The 10,354-nt window shown below is 30.3% G+C and overlaps 1 protein-coding gene across 1 annotated transcript; it reads right to left on the bottom strand.

The window, feature by feature from the left end:
* Positions 1-273: 273 nt before the first annotated feature.
* LOC113869713 (probable protein phosphatase 2C 80) lies at positions 274-3,380 on the bottom strand. The gene is made up of 5 exons (XM_027506169.1): positions 3,217-3,380; positions 2,378-3,055; positions 1,748-2,072; positions 928-1,080; positions 274-748 (listed from the first exon to the last, which is right to left on the bottom strand). The coding sequence occupies exons 2-5, from the start codon at positions 2,938-2,940 to the stop codon at positions 452-454; spliced, it is 1,338 nt and encodes a 445-aa protein (XP_027361970.1). The 5' UTR covers positions 2,941-3,055; positions 3,217-3,380; the 3' UTR covers positions 274-451.
* Between the last annotated feature and the right edge of the window lie 6,974 nt (positions 3,381-10,354).

The raw sequence follows: 10,354 nt of genomic DNA on the forward strand, positions 1-10,354 counted from the left end.
GAAAGTGAACGGAATTTATTTTTGCAATGCAATGAAATTCAGACTTCACTAGTATATTCACTCACTCCGCCCGCCAAATTTACTGTGCAAAGCAACTTTTTTAACGCAGATAGACAGTTGCATGTATCCGAACATACATAATAAACCAAAACAAAAGTGCCATATTTTCCATCCTGCTCAGCTCCACTTCTCTGCTTTCAGCATGCAAGATTTCCTAAATATTAATGGGCACGTTTAACAGAAATGCAAGCAAAGCAATTATGTTATCTTTTTCAAATTCTAACAAAGGAAGTAAAGCAACAATGACCCCCTTTTATGTAAAGAAAAAATTACTCATCAGCGTCTTGACTCTTGAGTGAGTCATTGAAGTTAAAAAATGACAAACAGGTGCAGTAGCATATCAACTGAAAAACAAATATGAATATACAAAATGATCACAGCAAAAAAATACTCATTCACTGATTGAGCTGGATATGTAAGACACAACAACTGTTATGTCATCAAGTTTGCCGCCATAAAAAAGGAATCCGGCTTCCTGAGCAGCCGTAGAAAACGGTGTTTGCCTATCCCTGTCCATCGCTCGCTGACGAGCCAGTGCTGCTATTTTCTGAGCAGTTACTTGGGGTTCTAGTCCAGCTCTAACTGCAGGTACAACAACTGCAATTATCTCATTGTTGTACAAGTTATCAAATAAACCATCTGTTCCAGCAATAACAACATCTCCTGGAGCAACAGGTATAGTGAAAACCTGGATACATTAGGGCAAAAGATTTGGTTAGTTTGATCATATTAGTTATAAATAATATTAGAAAAACCTGGATACATTATGGCAACAGGTGAATGTAGAATGAAGAAAATTGGAGCTACAAACACTTGAAATGTAAAAGATAATGAAAGCCATGCCAAATAAAAGTAAGTCTTATTTACCTCACCAGAGCTGGGGAGATCACCTCCATTATTGCCACTCTCCAATTGATATGTGAAATTGAAGTTATGCTGTTGAACAGGGGACCTGAAAATGGTGCATCCATCTCTAACCACAATAAATCCACTGTCACCCAAATTAATAGCATGTAGTCCCTGGACCACAAAGGACAAAAACTAATCAGTGGATGAAACATTTTTCCAACCACCGAGTTTACTAGTAACAATAATTTTCAGGCTGTAAATGAGTTGAGCTTCAGTCCATCAAGATGCAGGCAAAACCCCAATCAGACATTGTGAGTAAAAACTTGGGACTTAGAAATAGGTTAGACAATATTTAAGAATAAGCATCCGCACATATGATTATGTGTATGACAGTATTGTAGAACAGAACATCACCAAAGCAGCAAGAAAAAGAAGCTGGTAGAACTCACAGCAACCTTTAATTCCATTCTTAAGCTGAATCAATTTAACTTTTCGCTTTAAAATAGCATGGTGGGAAACACGGTACAAGTCATAAATATCATCATAATGTATCAAGTGTTGTAAACAATCTTACTTCAAATAACATTCATTTTGAAACAGTAAGTGTTGGGATAACAATAACAACATAACATCCAATATTTTATAATGTAATACTAATAATGACTCATGATCATAAAAGTCCACTGTACCAGATATAGGTGAAATTGTAGAAAATTTTTATTTTGATGCATATGAGAAACCATCGAATATTCAGTATGCTGTGGGCATGAAACATGCTATGATGATGAAGTTCACCCACAAATGGACAAGACTATTTTTCCTGTCAAAGTTCAGATACCTTATGGGTGAGGGCAATGATACAAGCCGTTGATGAACCATTGGCCTTTGTATTTGAGTGAGCTTTCTCTAACACCCTCGTTGGATCAAAAGAACCTTCAGGCTCCTCTTGAATTGCTCTTACTGAATTGGATATAAGTTCCCGGGCAAACAGTCCTGCATTAACGCCAACATCTGCCCAGCCACCTACACCATCAGCAACACCAATTGCTTGTTCATCTGTGCAAATAAAATGAGCATCCTCTCCTCCTGTCTCCTCCTTATCTGGATGCGGTAGGTAACAAGATCCTGAATACATCTTTAAGGCCTTGCCACCAACAGTAGTTCTGAAAATAACAGTACTCAATGCTCAGTATAAGTACGTCTCAGCTGTGAGAAGTATAGAATAATGTTTATAATTCTTCCCCAAAGAAGGGATTCAAATAATTGGTGAAAGGCAAAATTGCACTCTAAATGGAAATAATTCAGTGTGGAAAATACAAATACTAAAATAGCAACTCCCACTCTTTTAAACACACTACAAAGAGGGTAAGCTTCCATCATGATATTGAAATTGATAACTGAATTATATTATTTAAAAACAATTCATGCAGAAATAGAATTCAAAGTATAAAGAATAACAAACACATACATGTCAGGGGAAAAAGACGAATTCACAAACTGTTCATCCGAAGGGCAGCCATCAAATGAGACATCATGTGCAGCCCGGGCTGAGTAGCAAGCAGAATAAGAGGAAGATAAATTCTTGAGCCATGGTCCATGAAGCAAACTCGAATTCCGGATCCTCCAATTAGCATCAAAAGTGGAACACCCAAAACTCAAAGGACCATACAAAGGTTGTGATATCCTTAGATTCATACTAGCTCTCAGCCGACCTTTATGAGTTCTTTCTTTCAAGTACACAACAGCGGGCTTTGTGAAATCTAGCACACTGCCGCAACGTGAGATCAAATCATCAACATAAACATCTCCCACCACAGCATTGGAAGGTGAAGTAGCCATTGATTTTGTATTGAACATGTGGCTTAAAGAGCAATGAATCGAACCAGACAAAAAGGAAGTTGAATGCAGTGAAGAAAGAGACACAGCTGAATTCCTGTACAAGGATGTTCGCATTCCTTGTTGTCTTGTTATTGCTTCTCGAATGCGACAGTGAATAGTAGCATTCAGCCTTGAGACAATGCCAGGTATCATCTTAATCCTTTACTCAGTTCCCCTTTGAAAAAAAAAAAAACGTGGAACACTAAATGTTTTTTAAATTAAAAAAGCGCATTCCACTTTGTCACGAGAATTGAACTGCACCCAGATTCTGAAACATTGGAATTTTAACAATTATTATTCAGTTTCAAACTTGATAGAAATAAACAGCCCAGATGTAAAGACGAGGTACTAAATAGTGGAAGAAAACCAAAAGAGATGATCGCACGAGAACTGTGAAGAGGAAGTTTGAAGAATTAAAATCGTTCTCACCGGTTATGAAAGCCCGCAATTTATGTTGAAAATTTTCGGAGCTGTTAAGAGTTTTCCCTGTGTAGATGTGTGAGTTGCGCCTACCTCCTTAAAACCTAAAAAGTGTGGGAATATGGATCATGGAGTTGAAATTTGACGCTATCAAAATCTTAATTCTCGCGCTCGCTTTCCTCATGCATCTCTCTTCATAAATATATAGATTAGGGCCTCAAATGCAAAAGAAAAAAAAATATCTTTTTTTAATAACGTTTGTTTGAAATCTGATTTTAAATTTTCTTTGATAATGTTTTTTTTTTTGTGTGTTGCGAAGACAAATTTCAAAATTCTGTTTTTAAAAGCTGAATAACAAAAAAAGTCAAGATATTTTTCAAACGATGATTCGAAACATAATACGATAAATTTCAGTACAATTTTTTTATAAATTACATCTCTAATTTTTTATTGATAAAAATTAATGAACAATTAAAAAAATAAATAATTTATTCATACAATTTTCGTTACTTATCATGCACGGCTCATTCGTACTGATAATCATTTACATTTCTCTTTCTCTTTTTTTTTTCTCTTAAGAATATGTTTGTAAAATTATTTAATAAAACCGAATTTAGAAAAAAAAAAAAAAAAAACTCCAACTAAATCAAACAGACCTTCTCGTTCTTTGATGAAATTTTCTTTCTTCAGCTGTTGTTTTTTTACCTTGTTATACTCTATAAGGTTTTTTTTCGTTTTTTTTTTCTCCAATTTTTTTCTCAGTAAATAACAGGTTATCTTGTTTATTTAAGTGCCGCGAGCTTAAGAATACTGGCTTAAAAAATGAATATTTAATTCCAATTTATAAAAACGATATTTACAATAAATAAAGTTTAATTTTCTACGAGTTTTACCGAACTTAATTTATATTTGACTTAATTGAATTAAACTTAATTAAATCTAAATTTGTTTTGAACTCCAAATTTACAAGTAAAATCTGATTAAGTTTGAGTCGATTCAGTTATACAAACTCACCAATATTATTTTTATAAATTTTAAAAATTAAAATATATATTTAATTCCTGAAATTAATACTGATTTACAGTTAAACTTTATATCTAAAAATTGAGAAAAGTGCAAAAGCATTGAATTGCATTTTTATTGATATCAATGGTTTATTTATTTTTACATTACAAGTATATTATTAAACTAAAGTAAATATTTAGATTAAAAAAAAGAAGAAAAAGATATATTACATGACTTTTTGAATTTAGTGAATCTTATAAATTTATTAAAAATCTCATTAATAGTAAATACTATATTACGTTAAATGGGGGTAAATTTCAAAAATAATTTTTTAAATTAAATAAATGATGAAAAATTTAAAGTTTAAATGAAGATTAATTAAGACTATAATAAACTTTAAAAATTATGTATTTTTTAATTTGATATAATGCATGAATTTTTAAACTTTATATCAACTTAAATTTAAAATAAAAATTAATATTTAAAAAGAAAAATTATTATAAAATATAAAATGTTAAATATAAAAGAAGTGACACGACTAAATCTGAATAAGAATAACTCATAAAAATGCTTTTTTTATAGAAAGAATATTCCAATTTAAGTTTAATTTTAGATTATTTGTAAAAAAAAATTATACTATTAATTAATTAGAATATATTGTAAATATATATTTTATTTTTATATAAATTATTATAGAAGTCAATAATAATTACTTGCATGATGATTTATAATTAAACTATAAAATTAATATATATATATATATTTAGTATATTTAAATTATAATATTTGATATATAAACGACTGAACTAATTTTATTATTTTTAACAAATAGATTTATGAAACGTTAGTTTTTGTTTGAAATCTGATTTTAAATTGTCTGATGATGTTTGTTTTTCTTTGGTGTTTTAAAGGGCTTATTTATTTTTAATGTTTTTTAAAAAACAAATTCTTAAAATAATGTTTTTTAAAAACAAATTTCCTGTCTGGAGTCTTTTTTGTCACGACAAGACCTGTTTCGCATACTATCTTTACGAAATATTTTTTTAACTGTTATTTCGTCTTTAGTAGAGACGAAACTATCAAATTGCGCCATATGTCATCATCTAGTGAGTTTGACCTACTGCAGAGAAGAAACTCAAAGAATGTTGTCATGTATTATGATCTGGACCAATTTACGAAAGTGGTTAAAAAAAGAAAAAATTTATATTTTAATATTTAATTAAAATTTATTAAAAATAGAAAATTATAAAATTTAAGAATAAAAAAGTTATATAATTTTTAATTAACTTAATTAACAACTACGAATATATTAAAAATGTATATTAAAATTACAATATATATACTGTATGACACAAAAAAGAATACCTGCTGATAAAATTATAAATTTAAAAGCAATTATTTTAAAGTGTGAGTTACATTTTTTTTTATTCAAACTAGTTTGTAAGTTAGGTGTGATATTTAAAAATCTTAATAATTTATATAATAAATATGTATTTTTTATAATTTTCTATAGTTATTTAAACTAAGATTAACAAATTCTTAACACTATATTTTTTTAATATATTTATAATTATTAATTAACTTTATTAAAAATTATCTAAATTTTAATAATTTATTCTTAAATTAAATATTATGATTTTTTTTATTTTTAATATATTTTAATTAAATATTTAATTTTTTTCTTTTTTTTAATTAAATATGTTTCGTCGAGACAATGGATGAATGACGTGACAAAAAAGATTCCAGATAAAAAATATATTTTTAAAAATTACTATTTTAAGAATTTATTTTTTAAAAAATATTAAAATAATAAATCAGCCTCATTGATATAATTATAAACATATTTAATTTAAGAAAAAAATAACTATAAAAAATTATAAAAAATACATATTTATTATATAAATTATTAAGATTTTTAAATATCACACCTAACTTACAAACTAGTTTGAATAAAAAAAAAAAAGTAACTCACTTTAAAACAATTGCTTTTAAATTTATAATTTTATTAGCAGGTTTTTTTTTTTTTACATCATACAGTATACATAGTGTAATTTTAATTTACATTTTTAATATATTTGTAATTATTAATTAAGTTAATTAAAAATTATATAATTTTTTTATTCTTAAATTTTATAATTTTCTATTTTTAATAAATTTTAATTAAATATTAAAATATAAATTTTTTTTAACCACTTTCGTAAATTGGTCCAGATCATGACACATGGCACCATTCTTTGAGTTTCGTCTCTGCAGTAGGCGAAACTCACTAGATGATGACAGATGGCGCAGTCTGATAGTTTCTCTCTGCTAAATAGCATTTAAAAAATAAAAAAAAATATTTCGTTGAAACAGTATGCGAAACATGTCTTGACGTGGCAAAAAAGACCCCAGACAAAGAATTTGTTTTTAAAAAATATTATTTTAAGAATTTATTTTTTAAAAAACATTAAAAAAATAAATAAGCCGTTTTAAAGACAAGTTTTGAAATTGTGCTTTTAAAAACTTAATAACCAAAAATTTAAGATGTTTAAAAAGGCCAATACATTTTTTTTAGATGATGAAATGAGATGATAATTTTTCAAACTTTTTTATGATTGTTTTTAGTTATGCTATGTAACACGAAAGTTTCCTGTATGAATTGTGTATAAATTATACTTCTAATTTTTTATCGGTTAAAAATTAAATAAAAAAATTTGAACAAGAATCATGTTGCATTCATTAAACATAGTTTTTATCACTGATCACATGTGTATGTGGTTCATTCGTACTATTAAACATTTCTCTTATATTTTATTAAAAAAATGTTTTAAATTTATTTTATAAAACAAAATTAAAAAAGAAAAAAAAAAGTATTTATAGTCAGTATCACAGTCTCTCTCGTACATTTGGACTAACTTATTGCAAACAAAGAGCATCGACAGATCAGGTTACAAGATTCACTTTTTATTCAAATTCATAGAAAATGAGATATAGATCCAGTGCAGTTGATGTAAGAACTGCACGTATGTTTAAATGTTCGCTTAAGCCAATTTGACAAAACTTAAACGATTTTTACAATTTTTTCTTAAGCCCATATGCACTATCTTAAGCGCATGAAGGCTTAAGCGAGTAATACATGCATGGAGCGAGATAATGAACTAAGGCGAGTGCCTGATATGCTTACACTAAAATGTGCGCACTTCAGCTAAAAATAACAGAGAGCCTACCTCCCAAGATTACAAATTGGCTTAAGTGTGCTTGATTTGGCTTAAGTTGGTGAGTTGTGGGTTTAAGCGTACATTTGTAAGGCTTAAGCGAGTAAATGATGAGCTTAAGCAATACCTTAATGACTTAAGCCTAAAAAAAATAGAGAGCACACCTTCAAGGATTACACTTTTGCATAATCGTGCATGGCTTGACTTAAGCGAATGAACCAATAGCTTCAGCGCGAATATGCTTTAGCTTGAGCGAAAATTGCATAAATATAATGCAGAGAGAATGCTCTTTTGAACTGATAAACTAGCTTAAATTATTACAGAATGACTTAAGCAAACCAATACTAGCTTTAAGCGAATACGATGTAGCTTAAGCGAGTATTGGGGGCTTAAGCAAATATGCAAGAAAATTGAAAAATAACAACTTAAATTGACAGACATGGATACATCACTTCTGAAAACAAAATACTTTTGTCCTTTGCATAATTTTTTTTGGCAAAAAAATAAAATGATTAAGATACAACAACTTTTAATTTATAAGATAATTTGTTGGGTTTATTTAGTAAACAAGTCAAACAAATTATAAAAAAGAATCAAATTGAGATAAATTTAGATATTTATAAATAAAGTAAAATTCCATGATTTAACTGCAATAAACTAAATAGGTCCTTGAAACTTTACAATGTGAACTAACTCCAAACATAAACTAAATCCTAAACTTTAAAAAGGAAATAAAGAAAAAACAAAGTGTTCATGCATCTTCTAAAGCAACATCATCATGAATAGGCTGGTCATCCTCCACGTGGTCTCCTTCCCCATCACCACATGTATGAGCAGGTTGTGCTTCCCTTTCCTCTATTTCCCTTTCTCCTTCTCCCTTTTTTTCTACTTCATCTCCTTGTGGTCCACCATCTTTATGATTTACATTAGGTTCATTTGGAAAGGAAGGTGTGTCTCCAGGCCATGACACTATAGCTGCAAAATCCTCTGGGGTTGACCATGAAAATGTTGAAGTCTCTCCTGCATGCTGGTGTAGGGTGAAGTGATAGAAAGATTTATTAAGGCTAGTGTATGCTCGATGGTTTGCCACCATCTACTAGTGTATGTGTGTATATGCCTAGTTATTGTCCTCCATTTGTTGTTATATTTGATTTAGATGTTGTGTGATACGCCATTCCATGGGTGTCATTTTGAGGATGGATGGTGCTGCTGATGGTTGTGTTGATGGTGGTGCTAATGAAGAAGGATCAGAAGCTGGATGTGGTTGTGGCTGGTCCAATGGGTTGATACAATAGTTGTTTATAAACTAGACATTTATAGGTTTTTTCAACTTGATGCTTTGTGTTTGATTGTTTGGTACCTGAACACCTTGGGCAGCACATAAAACAATGATTAATGCCGGGAAGTCCAAGGGCTTTGTTGTAGATGCAGTAGGGGAGTTGGTGGACATAACAAGCTAGTGAATCTTCTCAGAGATCACAGTTGCAATGTCAATTGTGAGGTTTTTCATAATGCTAAAAACAAGGTAGGCCCGAGGCATGCGGAGATCTGATGTGTGAGTGGTAGGAGCAATGTTTACAAAGAGAAATGACATCCATATTTGAGTCAATATCTTCAAACTCCCTCTCTTAAATCTCATTGGCTTGCCTTAATAGTTAGTTTCATATGATTTGTTGAGAATGCATAAGGACCTTGCTACATCATCATCATTAAATCCTATGGTCAGGCGCCTCTTTTGCTGGTATTCGCACAACTGCCCTTATTGTAAGGTGAGGAAGTTCTCCAACAATGCATTGATAGAATTCCTATCATAGGAGATGGATGTCCTTCTAACTCTCAGATTTTTCTGGGTGCAAGGGCCATACATTAACATAAAACTCCTTCACTATGTCTTCATTAATTTTATTTGGTAGGTTAGCCAATGTATTCCATTTTCTCCTCTGAAGTTCTTCTGTAAATTTAGCAAATTGTCCTTCCTCCAAAATAATTTTCCTTTCATGTAGAAATTTTCTTGAGTATAATTCCAAATATCTTTGAAAATGGGCTCGACTAAAGAACATGTATCTATCAAAAGTGAGTTGCTGATTAGAATTGGGTTGTGTTAGAGGTTCATCATCCTGAGTTGCTCTCTGGTGTACATGTTGTGAAGTCTCTCCAACATTTGAACATTGCTTCTTTCTCTGGGGAATTAATTTTTTAAGAGCCACATCTGCAAAGTAACAAATCTCAATACTCAAAAAAATAGAAAATACACATACAAAGAGATGCTTAAGCCACGATGACGTGCTTAAGCGCAAAAAATTAGCTTAAGCGAGTAATGCGCACTTAAGTATTTCTTTATAGAAACAAAGGCCTTCACAAAAAGCTTGATCTCAACCTAAAAGCAAGCAAAGTAATAATCCTAAACCCTAAAAAGTTTAACCCTAAACCCTTGAAACCCTTAATCCATAATAGTATCCCCATCCCTATTAACCATCCCTAACCTAAAAGTAAGGAGAACAACAATATGGGTGTAAGAGTTAGTACCTGAAATCCTTGATAGCTTTGATAATGGGAGAGGAATGCTGCAATGGGGAAAGGTTCAATAGATTTGGTATGAGGTTTAGGATTTTTAGATATTTCAAATATAAGGATGTAAAGGAATGAAATGAGAGAATGAGTTTAAATCTGAGCTGCGTCGACAAATTCGCTTAAACGAGTATATCTCGCTTAAGCGCAATTTTAAAAGTTGGGAAGTAATGATTTTCTAGTCCTTCGCTTAATATAGAACCATGGAACAATCTCCATTGTTAGGTATCTTTTTTCATTTTAACATTTAAGTCTTTTCCATTTGCTATATCCTAAATGAAGGAATATATGAGATGTTCAACATGAAATTTTTTGCTTATGTTTTTGGTAAAAGACATGACTAAAACCACTATGGAATAGAAGCCAAAAGTTGGATTAGA

This window comes from Abrus precatorius, unplaced genomic scaffold (genome assembly GCF_003935025.1).
Source record: "Abrus precatorius isolate BTA unplaced genomic scaffold, Abrus_2018 Scaffold6, whole genome shotgun sequence".
NCBI classification, from domain to species: Eukaryota; Viridiplantae; Streptophyta; class Magnoliopsida; order Fabales; family Fabaceae; genus Abrus; species Abrus precatorius.